We start from the raw sequence: 18809 nt of genomic DNA on the forward strand, positions 1-18809 counted from the left end.
GGGTGGGGTGGAAGCACAAATGAGAGAGAAAGAGGGGAAAATGGAGGAGGGAGCAAGCTGGGGCAGAAGGCTGGGGGGGAGGGGACTAGGGCAGAAGGCTTGGGGGGAGAGCGGACTGGGGCAGAAGGCTTGAGGGGAGTGTACTGCGGAGGCAAGCGGTGGGCCGCGGAGCCGGTACATGGCCCAGCAGCGTGCCTGCCAGGCAGTGGGCCCACCCCGCCCACGGAGGCCAGGCGGCGGTGGGCCCGGCTTACCCGTGGAAGCCAGGCGGCGGGCCATGGAGGCCAGGCAGCGGGCCACGGAGGCCAGCTTGCCCATGGAGACAAGGTGCCCGTGGGAGGCCAGGGAGGGAGGGAACCAGGAGGCGAAACTTCTCTGTTCGCCGCCTGGGAGGAGGAGCGGCGGCGGCGGGGCCCTTTGCGGCCACCCGCCACCCGGTAAGGCCTGTGGCAGCAGAGGTAAAGAACTCAGTGCGGGGAGCAGGAGGGCAAGAGAGAGCGAGCGAGAGAGGCGCGGGGGGAGAGAGAGACAGAGCGAGCGAGAGAGGCGCGGGGGGAGAGAGAGACAGAGCGAGCGAGAGAGGCGCGGGGGGAGAGAGAGACAGAGCGAGCAAGAGAGGCGCGGGGGGAGAGAGAGAGACAGAGCGAGCGAGAGAGGCGCGGGGGGAGAGAGAGAGACAGAGCGAGCAAGAGAGGCGGTGGCGGGGGGGGGCAGAGCGAGCAAGAGAGCTGTTGTGGGGGGGACAGAGCGAGTGAGAGAGCTGTGGGAGGACCAGCCAAACAAATTCTCCCAAATAACCCCCAAAAGGAAGTGAACTACCGCACAGATGCTCTGTGCGGGTTCAGTTAGTTTATTATAAATTTGGGACGTTTCTCTGTCTTGGTAGGGCTGCTCCTGGATATAGGACATAACCTTTCTTCTGGATTATTCTAGTAAAATCAGGGCAGTGACAGTACTACAAGCGTACCATGGAGACTGCATGCACACAGTGTGAAATCTGCTCTAAATCTTCTTGTATCTGAACCCAAACTTAGACAATGGTGAATTAAATGGGCACACAGACAAACAGCTTCACACCAAGGTCCTCCGAGTTCTAATGTTTCTAAATCAAGATGAAGGAAAATTACAGGTAATCAGCACACTGCATTATACAGTGTTGGCAAGCCCCCACTGTGGCACCGTTTTATTTTTCATTTCTCAGGGCATATTCTGCCTTAAATAGTATGTCACTGAGCAAATAAAAAGCATAGCAAGCAAAGCAATCAGCAGCATGTCATGCCCCTGACCTGCATCTCTGTGCTCCACGTTCTGCAGAATGATGTGCAGGAAGGAGTGGGAGTAAGTATGGATGGATATTGACTCCTCTTGTAGAATAGTCAGAAGTGAAACCGCAGCTGTTAACTGCATTTCCACCCCTGCTACAGGCAGGACCTCCTGTGTAATGAGAGAGAGAGAGAAAAATGGATAAAGCATATAGATATGAAAGGCAAATGCAACCATTCAAGAAAGTGGTCAGGCCAAAAATTATCTGTGAAAGAGAAAGTGAAGAGCAGTTTACAGATGAATAGCTAAGAAAACATGCCAACATATACACACGTCTGTGCCACGGCAACACCATCTTCTTCTGACAAATATAGATTGCTTGACTAGTTCTAGCAAACCTGTTTGCCAAGCCTGGCAGCACAGACTCCATCCATCTTGAATTCTCCATATGCACAGTGGGTTTTCCAAAGAAGTGCTATAAAATCCAGCCCAACAAGTGTTGCCATTTTGGACTGGGCCACGAGTATGCAGAATCAATTACAGGATCAAACACATATATTACTTCTGTAGCATACATGATGGCTGTCAAGGCACTGATCAACGTGAAAAGCCAATCAAAATGAGCTGAAAAAGCTGGTAATTCAGGCTGGTCTCACTTCTGCTGTGATAGCATTAAAATCTGCTAGATAATCTCTGCCCAGTCTTAAACATCATTATCTATATTCATACTAATTTGTTTTAGCTGTTCCTTATTCTCAACATCACATACCTCTCAACTAGTAGTCATTTATCATCTCCCTCCCCACCCCCACCCTGCCGACATGCTCTGAAAAGCTAGACACAATGCCAAAGTTTGTAATTACCTGGCATGCATTATGAATTTGTCCAGCTCATAATGTTCTGATGTATTACAAATCAAGCATCATTTTCCTCAAAAGCTTTTTTTCCTACCCCCATTACATAAGAATAGCCCTGCTGCATCAGGCAGTCCAGCAACCTGTTTCGCACAGTAGCCCACCTGATGCCTCTGGGAAGCCCACAACCAAGAGGTGAGGACATGCCCTCTCTCGCGTCTGTGGCTGGAGGTGGCCTATAGCCACCAGACTAGTAGCCATTGATAGACCTGTCCTCTATGAATTTATCTAAGCCCCTTTTAGAGCCATCCAAGCTAGTGGCCATCACCACATCCCGTGGCAGATAATTCCATAGATTAATTCGATACGGTGTGAAAAGGTACTTCCTTTTGTTGGTCCTAACATTCCCAGCCTTCAATTACATGGGATAAGCACTGGTTCTAGTGTTGGGAGAAAGGGAGAAAAATTTCTCTCTGCCCACTCTCTCTGGACCATAAATTTATACACCTCTATACAGGGGTGTACCAAGGTTGGAGTGGGCCCGGAGATGAGATTTTAAAATGGGCCCCTCACTGCCTTCCTCTCCTTCTGGCCCCATGTCTTTGCTGCAGAATAACATTAAGGACACATGTAATATAGTGTAGTAATGTAGTAATAGTAATGTAGTGTAGCAGATTAACAAAGGACAGGAGACTACAGTTACAAGGTGTAAACAACAGCTGAATCAAATAATACAACAGTATCAGAGAACAATTAATGCTTGCTACCATAAGACCAGCTCTCCTTTCCTTCTGTGGGTTCCGAAGGAAGCTTCTGTTCCAAGCTTAAATTTTTTTAAATTTAAATTTACTGCCAGGGCTGTAGCATGGCAGGATTTTTTTTTTTAAAGCAATATTTTTCATTTGGAAAAGACAGGTGAAGGGATATCCAGGCAAACCATGCAACAACAATTAAAAAAACCAGTTTAAAATTAGCAAACAATCAGGAAGGATGCTAGGCTAGCTACACTCTTCCCCAGCCCTCAAGTACTGTGAGCCATTCTGGGAGCAAGGAACATTTTTTTGAGAACTTGTTTGGTTGAAAAACAACTGAATATATTTTCAACAACCACGGCACCATCAAAGAACCAATCAATAAATCCCCTGCCACCACCCCCTCTTTCCTTTCCACAGAGAGGAAAATGACTTTTTGCAAGTTGGAAGAAGATCACTTCACATGGGTCATCAAGGCTTAGAGGGAAGAACCCAATCAAATTAAACAAATCACACACGAAAGACACACAGATCAGAGTTGTTTGACTTTCCTTTCCACTTGAACAGCTTGCTAGCTCCCAGTCCCAACTCCATCCTAACTGCACTCAGTTGCTGAGTGGGGGAGAGCTCAAGAAGCCTGTTGCTGCAGCTGCTCTCCTCCAATCCGACTGACAAAAGGGAAATCGGGAGTCACAGAGAACCTGTTTGGGGGGACTTCAGCTCACTCTACTGGCTATTGGACTGGAAACAGGGCAAGGACTGGCCCTGGGGGCCTCTCAGAGGCTGTGGGCCAGGAAGCATTCATCACCTTTTGTCTTATTAACGACACACCCATGCCTCTATCATGTCTTCCTGTAGTTGCTTTTTTTCCAAACTAAAAAGCACCAGATTTTGGCTGCCAATAGGTTTCCGGGCAGAATACAAAGTGCTAGTTATAACTTAGAAAGCCCAAAACGGCTTAGGCCCTGGGTATTTAAGAGAACGTTTTCTTTGTTATGTGCCCCACCGCCCATTGAGGTCACTTGAGGAGGTCCGTCTCCAGTTACCGCCAGCTTGTCTGGTGGTCACACAGAGACGGGCCTTCTCGATTGCTGCCCCATGATTGTGGAATGTACTCCCTGCTAAGATACGATCCTCCTCATCTCTGGCTATTTTTTAAAAAGTCTGAAGACCCAACTCTTCACCCAAGCTTTTTCAGCTTTTTTAATTTGTAGGTTTTAATTTTATGCTGTAAACTGTTTTAACCTTGCATTTTAATATTAGCATTTTTATTTTCAATCCCCTTCCTAATGATCCCTAGCATGTAATTTGCCTTTTTCACAGCTGCTGCACACCAAGCTGACACTTTCAATGAGCTGTCCACCATGGCCCCAAGATTGTCAGTCACTGACAGCTCAGCCCCCCATTAGTGAAGTTGGGTTTTTTTGCCCCAATATGCATCACTTTACACTTGCTTGCATTGAATCACATTTGCTATTTTGTCGCTCACTCACCCAGCCAGATAAGTCAAGTATTGCTGCAATTGTTCTATTGTTATGCCTCAGTAGCCTGTATACAGATTTCCTCAAAATCTAAAAAGTGATTCTGCATATGTAGGGTCATCAGTTAGGATAACCAGGCTGCGCTGTAAGCACATATGTTCTTTAATGTAACTTCTTACACTTGATAAAACTCTTCTTGACTGTCATGAACTACATGACTGAGTGAGTCAACTGACCAAGTAGCCTTTTGCTTGGCTAATATCTTCTCTATTTAGACCAATTCTCTTTGTGTTGCTCTCCAGACTGTCTTGCCCCCGTGTTTGAGTGTTTTGCCTTGGAGTGGTGGAGGAACTGCCAAGCAGTACTCTACCATGGCTGGTGCTGGGAATATGATAAGATGTGTAGGGATGGACAGAGCTCTCCATTTCCATCCTGTCTGTATTTGGCCCATTTTTGTTTAATTTCCATTCTACTCTCTTCTGTTAAAAATCCCCAGGATCCCACCCCCCATGACAAAACAAACTGCATTTAAATATGTAATTTATGAAATATTTCACATATGTGGCACCATCAGCATGCATGCCCAACATTATCAGCCAGGAAATAATTCTCAGAAATAGGTGAGTTTTTCTCTAAATTAGTCTTCAAAAAACTTTAGAGCAGCCTTGCTGGATCAGGTCCAAGGCCCATCTAATCCAGCATTCTATTTCTCACAGTGGCCCACCAGATGCTTCTGGAAAGCCAACTACCAGAAAATAAAGGTGTGCCCCCTCTCCTGCTGTTGTTCAAAGGTATTCTACCTCTGAACCTGGAGATAGATTATGGCCATCAAGACTAGTAAACACTGAGTCAATTCTGCATCAAGATAAGGAGAGTTTACCCATCATTCTTAAAAGACCAAAATTACATCACAGGATTTCAAAGTTTCTGTCATTCCTATAAACAATATCCAGAAAACAGCTGCTTCAGTTATCTTCACATTTTAATGAGGCTTGTTAATTTATAATAGTTCCCATATACACAGCATGAATCTATCACTACAAACCAGGTAGAACTCATTTCAATTTATGTGTCAGATCTCTGAGTTAAAGTTATAAACTTAACTAGAAACACACCTAGAAAATCTAAAATTAAAACTATATCCAAATGAACTTTTCATCCTATATTATTGATATAGAGTGAAGTATATTGTTCTGGAGCAGGAAGGCAAGACAAAACAGCATTAAAAAAAATGAGCTTGACTTATTGATACACACAGTTATTAATAGATAGTAAAGATAATGGGCAACATCCAAGAACACTAAATCCATCTCAACTAATTCCCTCTGAAACAAATGGGATTTAAGTTAGTCTCAACTAACCTGTCTCATTGATTTCAATAGTGCTTAGTCATGACTGGCTAGTCTGGATGCTTTCCAATCTACTGAAACCTTTAACAATACAGTACATAAAATTTTAAGTGAGCTTTAATCTTCAGAATTTTGTATTTTCTATTTCTATTTCAGAATTTTCTATTTCTTCAGAATATCTATCAAGCTTTTTCAACCCTAAACATAGAGCATAAAACCAAAAGGGAGCTGTGTTTCAATCCTCCTTAATAACTCTGATGTTTAAACACATCTATGCCTATGACCAATTTCACTGCAAAAAATTAAAACATTTGACACCAAAAAGAAACACCCTGACTTAAGGATTTGTTGACAGCTGTTGTGTGAACAGAAAGTGTGTTCTTCATTTCCTCTGTGCAAGATGAACCACCATGACAGCTCAATAGGAAAATGTCATCCAAGAATTATACATATAGATATATGATTGTAAGAACACAAATATTCACCTTTAAGGAAGTAGGTTTGGCTGTTTACCACAATGCCCACATGCCTTGATACCATTTTGAATTTTCTTTAGGAGGTGCGTCATTCAATAACTGTTTTACAATTCCTGTTTTGTTTAGCTGTCAGTAAAGGATGCATGTAAAAGCTTTACCGCTGAATTACATTTTTTAAAACCCTAGGATTCCTGCCATAGAGCAAGACCAAGATATGTTTGAAAGAGAAAACTGAGAGCAACAGATATTAGGGCAGTGGGGAGGGTTCCCAATAATCCCTGTTAAAGTTTCCAAAGCCTGCCCCGAGGGAAGAGTACTACAGAAGGTGGTTGCCACTTGATAGGCATTCTGCTAAGGAAAGAGACTAGCCCTCTTCATATGTTACAGCCCCATGGAATGCCAAAATGCAAAGGAAACAAACAGGGGTGAAACAGCTAGTCATGGCCCCGTAGTTCTGTGGCCATACCATCAGCTCTCCCTACGGCTGTATTCACATGTAATGCGAGACCATGGGTCCAATGGACTCGTGGTTCTGCCCTCTCTCCTCCCTCCACACAGTTACCTGTCTGCATTCGGATGTAAATGGTGGGACCCCTACTGCAGTCAGGGAGACTGCAGAGAGGAGGGGGAGCTGACTGAGTGGGCTTCCTTCTGGGATGGACAGCCCCAGCAGCCAAGCACAGCCACAGCGAGGGAGGAGCTTCCTCCCCTCAACTCTGGTTAGAACTCGGCGCACTGTTTGGATGTAATGCTGGAAGCTTACAACCTCAGGTAGGAGTGGTGAAACCCACTACAAACCGAAGTTTCAAACTGGAGTTTCGGGGGAGAAACCTCAAGTAGCTTTTGAGTCCAAACCATGGTTGAATGCATTCAGACATACAAATTTCAACCTCAGACCTCTTCAACTCCAGTTATTCATTACATGCGAATGGGGCCTATGTTTCTGTTCATCACACTTTTGAGTTGGGTTTAATTTTCTCCCCTGCTTTCTGTATTTTTGCTTTCACTGCCGCTAATTTTAACTATAGATTAAGGCTGTTCTCACAAGCAGCCTAACCTGGGGCAGCCCAGCCTGGGTTTGGCTGCTGTAGTGCGGAACCAGGATCAAGGCGGATCCAAGCACTGCCGCAGTGCCTAGTCTGCCTTGGGGGTATCCCCCAATGCATTACGCTAGTTGCACAATGTGTTGTGGGATACGTGGAGGACAGGACACATCGTGCAGGTGCAGATGGTGTGGGACTGCAGTTTGTGCTTCCCACCACCATTCTGGGATTGTCTGGGGGGGGAGGTAAGTTTAGCACAGCCTTCCCCACAGTCAGCCCTGCCTCTGGTCATGTGCATAGCCTCTTTGTGTGTTTTTAAACTGCTTTTGCAATTCTTTTGACTGGATTGAGCACTCTGCTAACTGCGTTTTACTTGTCATGTGCTGTGGTGCAACTCTGCAACACACAAATAGACCCCTGCAACAAGCCTTCCGGCCTTGGGGGTCTCCCCAGGATGCCCTGTGCACTCACGCAGGGCATCCTGGGACTTCCAGGGGCCAGGCAGTCCCCGATCCCCACCGCCCAGGGCTCAACGTTTGACCGTGTGCGAGGAGAGTGGGTCAAGCCTCACCCCCTGCACAAGCCCTGCAGGCTCTACACACCGATTGTGTGTAGAGCCTCACTATTTTATTCTATTAATTGTTTATTAGCCATCTTAGGATCCTGTTGAGGGCCGGAAGTATGTGGAAGTATATGGAGTATGTGTGAAGGCTTATTCCAGGATAAATTCCCAGTTAAGATAATGAATCTCAAGCATTACAACATGGTTGGTTGGTTTTAATTTCCACTACCCTTTCAAACAAAGACTTACAGTGTTTCTTTTTAAAGAATAGCTAAGAAACAAGACAACAGGCACATGCTTCAGTGACTGCACATCAACATGCCATCCTGAGTCTCCGTAATGTCTCCAGTCAATACGAGAGACCCTGCTTCATTGAAATCAGTGATGATGAGCATTAGCTTTCTCCTTGAAAATACAGATTGTAAGATTGTACCATCCCCTTCTGTGTAGGATACACACACTTCCTATGAAACACACCAACGAAGCTAACTGGAATCTGGAGATTCAGCAAATAAATTAACTCTGGCTTTACCTGTATAAAAGCTATGATGTAACAGGAGCAAAGCCACAAACCTCCAACCAAGATTTCATATCAGAGCCATGTTCTCTGGAGAAACACATTAAGAGGGTCACTTCCAATATCGTGGTTTTAAAGGTTCTGGGGCACTCCCACGAACTATTCCTTTGTATGAAACCATCTTGCTGTAATAGTTAATACATATAACTAGCTTGTATACAGCTGCCCAAGATTCCGGCAGTAATCCTCTAGTTCATATGCCTCTTTCAATGCACACTAAACTTGTCCTTCCAATCTTCTCCCACATACCAGCTGTCTGGCTGGCAATATCAAAGAGCCCAGAATGAGCAGGGCTGACTTGCTCATTAGAGAAATAAGGCATTTGTCACAGGTGCCAACCTTGGAAGGGGGTGCCAAGCACTTAGTTCCAGGGTGCCCCCATTGCTGCTGCTCTGTTAATGGCAGACTATACCCAAGATTTGGCTGCTGTTCAAGCCATTCTCCTCCACCTACTGTCACTGAGAAGTCTAGCAGAGGACTGTGATACAAAATGGTTCCGTTGTGTCCTTCCTGCAGCTCAGATCCTCTTCCTGTTCCTGTAGAACAACATCAAGCTAGACTACATGGGGTGGACAGATGAGCAGAACAGAGGAAGAGAGGTGCGTGGTGGAGGACAGTTCTCCAAAGTTACCAGAGTTAAATCGGTTGGACTGGAGTCTAGGAAACTGCAAGCTAGTCAAAACATACAAGAGCTGCCACCAGCCTCAGCAGGGTTAGTTAGGGTTGCTGCTCTTCCCTTTAAAGAGGGCATGTAGGAATCACATTCAAGACTGGCCCCAATTAGCAGGGAATAAGAAAAGGGATAGAATGGGAAGTCATAATCTTATCTGCCTGGGACATTCTTACATTGTCTTTAAACAGGTTGCTTACCTGTATGATGATCTGGAAGTGATCCGTTGTCATTAATGAGAAATGGGTACTGTCCCTGTGCAGGAACCTTGCGGATGGATTTACTAGCTCCTCATGGCACCCACACCTTAGTCCATCCGCTCAGCGTGTCCATTGATTTCGGCAGTTAGGGTGCCATTTTGTCAGTTCCTGAATGACCGCCACAGATAATCATCCCTTCACTGAAATTATTGATCAGTATTCTTTTTTTGAAAAAAACACCCATAGAAAGATTCTACTGCAGAAGGGAGAAATGGGAGGGTCTCATGAATCACAATGGATCACTTCCAGATCATCAGTTACATTCATGAAAAATGAGCGAGTAACAAACTTTCCTAGGAGGCGGGTGCAGTAGCTCAGGTAAGTGTTATTGTAGCACCCTTATACGTACACTCCTTCCAAAACACACCTCTGCAGCAGAGTGTAAGTCTATGGCATAATGTTTTATGAAAGGTAGATAGGTGGCCCATGTAGCCACAGCACAGAAGTCCTGAATCCTAACGCCAGAGAGGTGTGTCGCTGAGGATGCATAAACCCTTGTTGAGTGCACCCTTATAGTCTGTGGGGGTTGCAGATTCTGTATCTTGTAGATCAAGGATCAACTCAACTAACCAATCTCTGGTGCAAGATTTTGTGGCCCTTGGCCTATCCCTCGAATGAAATAAAAAAGGTCTTGGTCTTACAAAAGTCCTTTGTCCTTTTTAGGTAATACAAGAGGCACCTTCATACATCTAAGGAGTGGAGTGGTCTTTCCAATTTCGTAGTTGGATTCTGGGGGAAAAGGTTGATAATAGGATATCCTGATTTAAATAAAATTTGGATACGATTTTTGTTTGGAATTCTGGTTCCATACACAGGAAGACCTTATTAGGGGGAAATTGCATAGATGGAATGTCAATAAGGGTGGCCGTAAGTTTACTGACTCTACAGGCCATGGTGATGGCTACTAAAAAGCAGTTTTTAAGCAGTGCTGCTTCAAGATAGCAGAAGCTAGTGGTTCAAAGGGTAGTTCAATCAAGGCTGACAATACCAGTGAAAGGCTCCATTGCTTAATATGCCTACGAACAGGAGGAAAATAAGTTATTTAGGCCTCTCAAGAATCTTTTGCAGTCAGGATGTGAATGAACTGTCTTGTCATTGTAGCCCTTGTGTTTCAAGGAGTACTTTTATTGATATGTTTGCTAAACCTGAGCTCTTTAATGTAGTTAGGTGAAGAAGTACCTGTCTGATGGACGCTCTGCATGGGTTGATAGGATGCGATTTCACATGTGTACGGAAACGTTTCCATTTGTACAAGTAGTTCCTACTAGTAGAAGGTTTATGATTATTTAGCAAAATTTTACTCAGTAGCCTACCCTCTATGCTGTCAAGTGAAGAGTTCTCAAAGCCTGTATGGAGGACTTTTCTTCCATCCTTTGTCAGAAGATCTGGATGTTGTAGCAGGTGATAGTAAATCAGCCTGGATAGTTTGAGTAGTGACACAAACCATGGTTGGCGGGGCCACCATGGAGTGATCAATATGCATCTTGTGTTGTCCTAGATCAACTTTGCCACATCCCTGATGAGGAGAGGTTGAGGGGAAAACAGAAGACCCTGTTTCCAGTTATTCTGAAATGCATCGCAAATGGAACCCAGTCCATGGCCTGCCCTGCAACAGTGTTGAGGGCACTTCCTGTTTTCTGCTTTTGCAAACATGTCTATCTGTGGAGTTTCCCACATGTTGAAGACATGTTGAAGATAATGGTGATTGGTTTTCCACAGATCTGCTGAGATTGTCCACAAGTATGTTGCTATGGTAGGTATTGTCGAGTTACAATTGAACCATGCTGTCCTGTAGTGAGGGCAAGAATGACTTGAGAGCCAGAAACACAGCTATCAACTCTAGGAAATTGTTGTGTAGTTGGTGTTGATGTACATTCCTTGTACCCTGGATCTGGTGTTTGCCACAATGAGCACCCCACCCTGTCAGAGATGGTGACCCACTGTGTGGGTGAGGGTGGTTGAAAGGGCACACCTTCTAAGAGGTTGCATTCTACTGTCCACCACTTCAGGAACTTTAGGTCAGTGGGAGGAATAGCCAGGAGCATATGCTGGTTGTCCAGATTAGGATGGAACACCTGGAGAAACCAAAGTTGGAATCTGTGCATCCTTAAGTGGGTGAGTAGTACAGTTGTGTTGCTGGATGACATCAAACCTAAGAGCAGCTGTATGTGTCTCGATCTTTGTGTGAGGTTGTTGGTGAAGGTGGAGATTATTTCCTGAATTTTATGAAAGCATTCTTTTGTTAAGTATGTCCTTTTTGTATGTGCATCCAAAACTGCCCCTATGTAAGATATCCATTCTGTTGGTAGTAGGTGTGACTTCTTCCAGTTGACCTGAACACCAAGATCTTTGAGAAGTCTCAACATATAATGGATATGCAAAAGTTAACTCTTCTTTGTCTTGACCCACCAGGAGCCAGTCATCTAGTTCTAGAAAAACTACAATGCCTTGAGTCCTTAGGTAGGAGACAATTACTGCGATGCATTTTGTTAATACCCTCATAGTGATGGATAATCCAAAGGGCAGTACCTTGTATTGGTACACTGAGTTTTCTATTATGAACCTTAGGTATTTCCAGTGGTTCACCTGAATGCCAATATGAAAGTACGCATACTTTCCGATGTTGCAAGCCACTTCTCCTCGACAAGAAGTGGCGAGATGCTTATCAAAGTTATTATTCTAAGAACATAAGCACAGCCCTGCTGGATCAGGCACAAGGCCCTTCTAGTCCGGCATCCTGTTTCACATAGTGGCCCACCAGATGCCTCTGGGGAGCCCACAGGCAAGAGTTATGTGCATGCCCTCTCTCCTGCTGTTGCTCCCCTGTAACTGGTACTCAGAGGCATTGTGCCTCTGAATCTGAATACATCAATGGACAAATGCAGCCATCTGAGATCCATGACTGGTTGGATTCCCTCATCCCTCTTTGGGAACTGAAAATAGCAGGAATAGAATCCGCTTAGTCTCTCTGTCCACCACACTGGACAATCACCCCTTTCTCCACACTTCCCCCATTAACGTAGGAGTCACTAGTGTAAACTTCATGCCCAAGAATACTGGCAAAGTTCTGGACTTGATTGCATAACCAGAGGTGATAATCCCTAGTATGTATGTATGTATCAAATTTGTATACCACCCCAAACTTTTGTCTCTGGGTGGTTAACAATAGCATAAAAACAGTTAAAAACATATACAAAAAACTTAAAACAATTTAACAATTTAAAAATAAACCAAAGATTAAAAAACCTCAAAATTTAAGAAGCTGAAAAAGCTTGGGCAAAACGATGGGTTTTCAGGTGTTTTTTTGAAAATTGCCAGAGATGGAGAGGATCGTATCTCAGCAGGGAGAGCATTCCACAATCTCGGGGCAGCGACCGAGAAGGCCCGTCTCTGTGTAGCCACCAAACGAGTTGGCAGTAACTGGAGACAGACCTCAGATGACCTCAATGAGTGGTGGGGCTCGTAGTGAAGAAGACGCTCTCTTAGATACCCATGGCCTAAGCCATTTAGGACTTTATGAGTTATAACTAGCACTTTGTATTTTGTCTGGAAACCTATTGGCAGCCAGTGTAGCTCCATCAGTAAAGGAGTAACATGGTCTCTCCGAGATGACCCAGAGACCAACCTGGCTGCCGCATTCTGAACCAACTGAAGTTTCTGGACTACGTACAAGGACAGCCCCATGTAGAGCGCATTACAGAAGTAAAGTCTGGAGGTGGTATTCACTTTGGCAGGCTGTGGAGCTGATTGTGATGGACATTCTAGCTGATCAGTTTTGAGGAATCCCTGTTGGAATGGGATCCCTGATTCTAATATTTTTGGCTGAAGCTTTTGCACTGGTATGGTTTATATTGCTTCTGGTAATCTTTCTGGTCTTGGGGCTTATAGGTGGAACACTGCCACCCATATGGACATTAACTTGATTAAGCTTGTGCTGAAGTAGCTGCTGTTGTAAAGCTTTTTGCAGCATATTTTGACTTCTTGAGGGTCTCCATAGTGGTGTCAGTTGTTTAACTAAACAGTCCTTTGCCATCAAACGGCAGACCTCAATTCTGTCCTTCATATCATTTTGCAGATTTGTGGATTGTACAAAGTGTGTCTTCTAATAGAAATGGCTGTTGCCATTGTGCTGGATTCTTTTCTGCCAGATGCTTGAATGTGCTTAGCTGTTGCCTGGTGACAGTTGTGGATTTAGCCAGAACTTCACTGTATTGTTTCAGGAAATGTTCAGGCATGAGAGAGGTGGAATTCCATTGCAAGCTGTCCCACAAGTAATGGTCGTATTGCGCCAATATAGGTGGCATAATTCACAATTCATTTGGACATTAGCCATGGAGTATACTTTCCGGCCTATTACATCCGTTTTCCTACCCTCCTTATCAGAGGGTATGTGTTTCGGTGTCCTGTTTTTGAGGACGCAGCATAGTCGATAACCAATGAGTTGGGGGCAAGATGTTTCAAAAGGTAGGCGTTGTGATCCTCTTGAACTCTGTGGAGCCCCTCCATACGCTTAAATGTTGGGGTTAAAGTCTGCAGCATTTCCCAAGCCGACTGAACTGCCTTCGACATAACTGGAAGTATAGGCAGTGCTACTGGCTGAGGGGATTGTGCCGAGGACATCAGGTCATACAAAAGGTCTTTTAGGTCAGCAGTTGGTTTCCTTATCTCTAATCCCAGAGCTTCAGCCATCTCCATAATGTGCAGGTGATATGCTCTCAACTCCTCAGTAGGGCATGTTGAAGGTTTTGGTAACACATCTGAATGTGGGTCAGGAGGATGTCCAGTAGATACAGAATCAGATTCTGGTGTTGCATCCAACTCATCCCCAGAGCCTTCTGGGGGTAATTCATCCTGTGGGTCGATGAACATGGTACCTGGTGGGTTAAATGGACTTACTGGTGGTGCGGGTTGATCAGGTTAAGAATGAATACCCAGCTGTGTAGTCACAGATGGTGTAGCTGAAGATGCTCATATTCGAACTGCTATCACTTCCAGTGGTAATGTGGAAGGTTGTGGCACTGGGAACGCCACAGTAGTGGCATGCTACAATGGTGGCTGGAACAGATTATATTGTGCAGGTACACTTTGGCTGACTTGCCTGAGGTGTGTTACAACAGAGGTAACCATATTAGGCCGAGAAGTGTGTTGTGCTTTCACTACCGCCCAGAGATGAAAGTTTGGGGCAGTGTACAAATTTGATTGATAAATAAATAGATAAATAAAGAACTGGAATTCCACACAATCATTAGGGAATAGCTGGAGAAAGCGAGTGACGAAACCCACAACCGTGGACTAATCCCCTGTGGGGCAGCAAACCCTGAGTTGCTCCATAGTCGACTGGGGTCCTCAAAACCCCTTGAGAAGCATAGCCGGTTGGGTCTGCAACAGCTGTTACAGGTCTCATCGCATTAACCAAGACTGACCTAGAAGTAAGGTCTTTTTTAGTAGGGAAGTGTACAGGAGACATTGATGGAGCTTTTGGTACTGACAATGGTGCTGTCACGCCCTCGATCTTAGACAGCGAGGAGGAAGGGGAAGCTGTCAACATTCCAGCCGATGCCGGGGGGTCTGAGGGGCAGAGCCCGGCTGTCAGTTTCCAAGAAACGGCTGAGGCAGATGATTTAGAGCAGGCACAACAACCTGAGACAGCAGAAACCGTGACGGACCAATCAGAAGAGGAGCTATGCAAGCAACCTCCACTGACTCCACAACAGAGGAGAATTACAAGATGAAGAACACAGCTAGAGACTATTAGGAGGAGTTAGCGCCTCTTGTAGAGGGCTGATAAGCCTTGAATTCCTGCCAGCTGGGAGCTCTCGGCTTGTGCTATAAATTGCGTCACCAGCTTTCTATTCACTGCTGGAAAGCAACGTTTGTCAACTTCCGTGTTGACAGCTTGCAGCCAAGCCCGATAAGAAGAACTGTGTCCGAGCCGTATCTTGTTTCTGCAACTCCGTTGGAAACCGTGAACTTCCCTGCCAGGTGGCCAGATACTGACAGGTGCCTCCTCAATGTCATCCTCAAGGCCTTGGCTAAGGAAGCCATGGAATGTAGAACCTAATGGAATGCTGTCTTTTGAGTCCAGTATCAAAAGTACGGTTTTAGCTGTGCTAGCATCTAAGCTCTATCGGTATCAAACTGGTTTTCCTCTGGTTTGAATCCAATGACAGAAGTAGCTGGTAAGGCAAGCTCGTCTTGACATCGAGGAATTTGCTCCATTGGGGTCGAAGGAGATTGAGTGGGAGTCGGAGACAGACACAACGTCTGGCTCTGATGTAGAGTCAGAGAGACTGTGGCCAACAGAGACTGTGGATGGCTCCTTGACATCAACATATTCTCAATGTGTTTCGGAGTCAAGTGTGTCAATGTTGACTGCGTTATTGGCATTGATGGTGATTGATAGTGTACTTGCAGCCTTGATGGAGAAGGCATTTCCAACATCAATGCCTTTTCTGTTGTCGATCTCAAAGAAGCATTTGAGGACATGTCTTTATGTTTCTTTGTCAGTGGAGAGGAGTGTTTCTCTTCAGAGGATCTCAGTTTCTTTTGTGTAGGTTGCTGTATTATAGAGGATCCTTTGGGGAGCCCTTTAGAATGCTTGAAAACATCCTCTTATGATGAAGTAAGTGGAGTCAAGGTTTTAAAGTGCATGTACACAGATCCTGACCCGGTAGGCAACATCAAGGTCGCCATCGATGTCAGTTGATCCCAAGCTCGATGGGCAAAGTACATCTTTGTAAAGAGCTGCACACAAATGAAGCACCTGATTTTTCAAAGTCTGCTTCAAAAACAAAGAACAAATCTTGCATGCTGCCAGATTGTGTTGCTCAAAAGAGAGACAGGAATCAGAGCAATCAATTGATGGTAATTTAGCCTTGTACATCTAATAGCGCAGTGGGGAAATAACTTGCCTAGTAAGCAAGAGGTTGCTGGTTTGAATCCCCACTTATGTTTCCCAGACTATGGGAAACACCTATGTCGGGCAGCAGCGATATAGGAAGATACTGAAAAGCATCATCTCATACTGTGCAGGAAATGAAATGGTAAACCCTTCCTGTACTCTACCAAAGAAAAACACATGGCTCTTTAGTGACCAGGAGTCAACACTGACTCAATGGAGCAACTTTACCTTTACTCCTGTAGTAATCAACTACCCCTCCCCTAAAGAGTGAGCCGGAAGTGAACCCTGTCCTGACTGACAAGCTGGTGAACTCCAGAGCTCAGCCAATCAGCACACCAGGTGGGTGGGAATAGAGAGCAGTTGGGAGGAAGAGAAGACTCCTTTGTTAGAAGAAGCAGGCTGGGAGTGTGGAGAGGGGTACATGTGGCCATGAGAACTGGCTACAGGAGAAGGTCCTGGGAAGCCAGGAGGGCAGGCAGCTTGAATTCTCATCCAGGATTTGGTGAGTTGAAGGTAAAGGAAGCAGGATTTTGGCTTCGGGAAGTTTATTCTAGGGAAAGTTTGTTTAGTCAGATTTCGTGCTAGACTTTCTGTTTCTTTTGTGCACGTTTTGTATATCCCTGATACTGGTCTATTATTGTTTACCTGCAACATAACTAAAATAAGAAACACTAGCCTTCGCCTATCCAGACAGGGCATTGCAAAAGACTCTGTAAGCTTTTAATTGTGCTTTTGTATTTTCCTACACACCTGTTCCTTGCAACTGGGTAACCACGATTTTTAAAGTGTGCTGCCCCATCACTCGAGGTGCTTTTTGAAGTAATCTTGTAACCTACTGAGTATTTTTACCTGTAGCTAAAAGCTGAGAAAGCCTCAGACAGAAGCAGTCTGTAGCATTTGAATAAAACTATTTCTTTCTTTCTCTTGTACAAGCCTCTCCAAGTAGATTTTTAACTCAGAAGAAAGGGAGGAGGAGCTGAAAGAGGTTTTTTCCTGCATCTGACTATCAGTTTTCTTCCACATGCAAGCCTACACGTGGTCTAGAGAGAATAGCTGGTCTTGTGGTAGAAAGCATCATTTGTCCCCTTAGCTAAGCAGGGTATGCCTTGGTTGCATATGTATGGGAGACCACATGTGAGAACTGTAAGATATTCCCTCAGGGGATGGAGCCACTCTGGGAAGAGCAGAAGGTTTCAAGTTCCTTCACTCGCCTCTCCAAGATAGGGCTGAGAGAGATTCCTGCCTGCAGACTTAGAGAAGCCGCTGCCAGTCTGTGTAGACAATACTGAGCTGGCAAAAGGAAAAGCGTTTTCCCTGGGAATTCCACCCCAAACCGAGGAAGGTTCAAGCTGTGTGTGTGTGCGTGCGTGCACGCACGTGTCAACCATTCTTGAACCTACCAGAAATACAGAAGAGTTTTAGGAGTAGCCTTTGCCAAAAAGCTCAGCAGGAATGATTCAGCATTCTTTCCCTCACGTAAGCTTTCTCTGAGACAAAGGCTACAATCCACTACAACTCCATACACCTCTTGAAAGTAGTCTTCATCTCCATTATTTTTCAAAGTAACCGCAAAGCGGTTTAACAAATCAATCGCAATATCCGAAAGAGTAGTCATTAGCTGTTCCAAAGCTGCCAAATTAAACAAGCCCAACGTCCATAAACCAAAGAGTTGTACGTAAATCAGTCCAATTCAAAAGCCAAGAGAAACTATCACAAAAAACCTTTTTTTTTAATAGAACCGATCTGAAGCTGAGGAGCAACAGCCAATGAGGTGTTGAAACTTTGGTGATTGGGAAGGAACTGACAAAATGGTGCCCTTCTGAAATCAACAGGCACACTGAGTGCATCGACTAAGGTGTGGGCACCACAAGGAGCTAATGAATCCATCCACAAGGCCCCTGCACAGGCGCAGTACCCATTTCTCATGAATGCCAATGGATCACAATCCAGATCCTGAGCTTACATTGTTTTCTTGAGCTCCATGCAGTATCACGGAAAGAAATGGCGATTCACAGATTTAGCAATATCACCAGTTCAGATGTGCCTTTGCTCAGGGATTCTACTTGAGAATGAAACTGAAAGCAGGCCTCAAGGCTCATATGCTTTCTCCTACTGCACACGGGATGCGACACTCCATAACTCCTACTACACACACACACACACACACACACACACACAGAGGAGCTATCTTCAACAGGTCCAGAATGTTGCCTCAAAGTTGTTGGTAGGGGCATCTTGGTGGAAACATATAATACCCATTCTGCTCCAATTGCACAGGTTACCTAGATGCTTCCAGGAACAACTCCAAGAGTCAGTATTTACTTTTGCAGTATGTTTTCCTTATATTTATTGCAGGGTTTAGTTATATTTGATTTGTTTTGTTATACTTGTACACCATCCCAAACTTACATTGCTGGGCGGTTCACAAGGTAAAACAAATTTCAACAAACATAAAAACCTTTAAATGATTTATTATTTATTCATTCATTCATTCATTCATTCATTCCATTTATATACCGCCCTTCCAAAATGGCTCAGGGTGGTTTACAACAGAATAAAAACAATTAAAACCAGTTAATTAAAATCAAAACTATAAAAACAGAATAAAAAACAACTAAACA

At 44.7% G+C, this 18809-nt stretch overlaps 1 protein-coding gene across 6 annotated transcripts in view; it reads right to left on the reverse strand.

Annotated features, from left to right (window-relative positions):
* Positions 1-18809, reverse strand: part of PPP4R4 (protein phosphatase 4 regulatory subunit 4) — a 158650-nt gene that overhangs the window by 57480 nt on the left and 82361 nt on the right. For all 6 annotated transcript variants that reach the window (XM_053282402.1, XM_053282432.1, XM_053282413.1 and 3 more), the window contains one exon: positions 1287-1434. In XM_053282402.1, the coding sequence (XP_053138377.1) occupies positions 1287-1434 (148 nt within the window). The remainder of the gene's footprint in view (positions 1-1286; positions 1435-18809) is intronic.

The sequence above is a fragment of the Hemicordylus capensis genome, chromosome 1 (genome assembly GCF_027244095.1).
Source record: "Hemicordylus capensis ecotype Gifberg chromosome 1, rHemCap1.1.pri, whole genome shotgun sequence".
NCBI classification, from domain to species: domain Eukaryota; kingdom Metazoa; phylum Chordata; class Lepidosauria; order Squamata; family Cordylidae; genus Hemicordylus; species Hemicordylus capensis.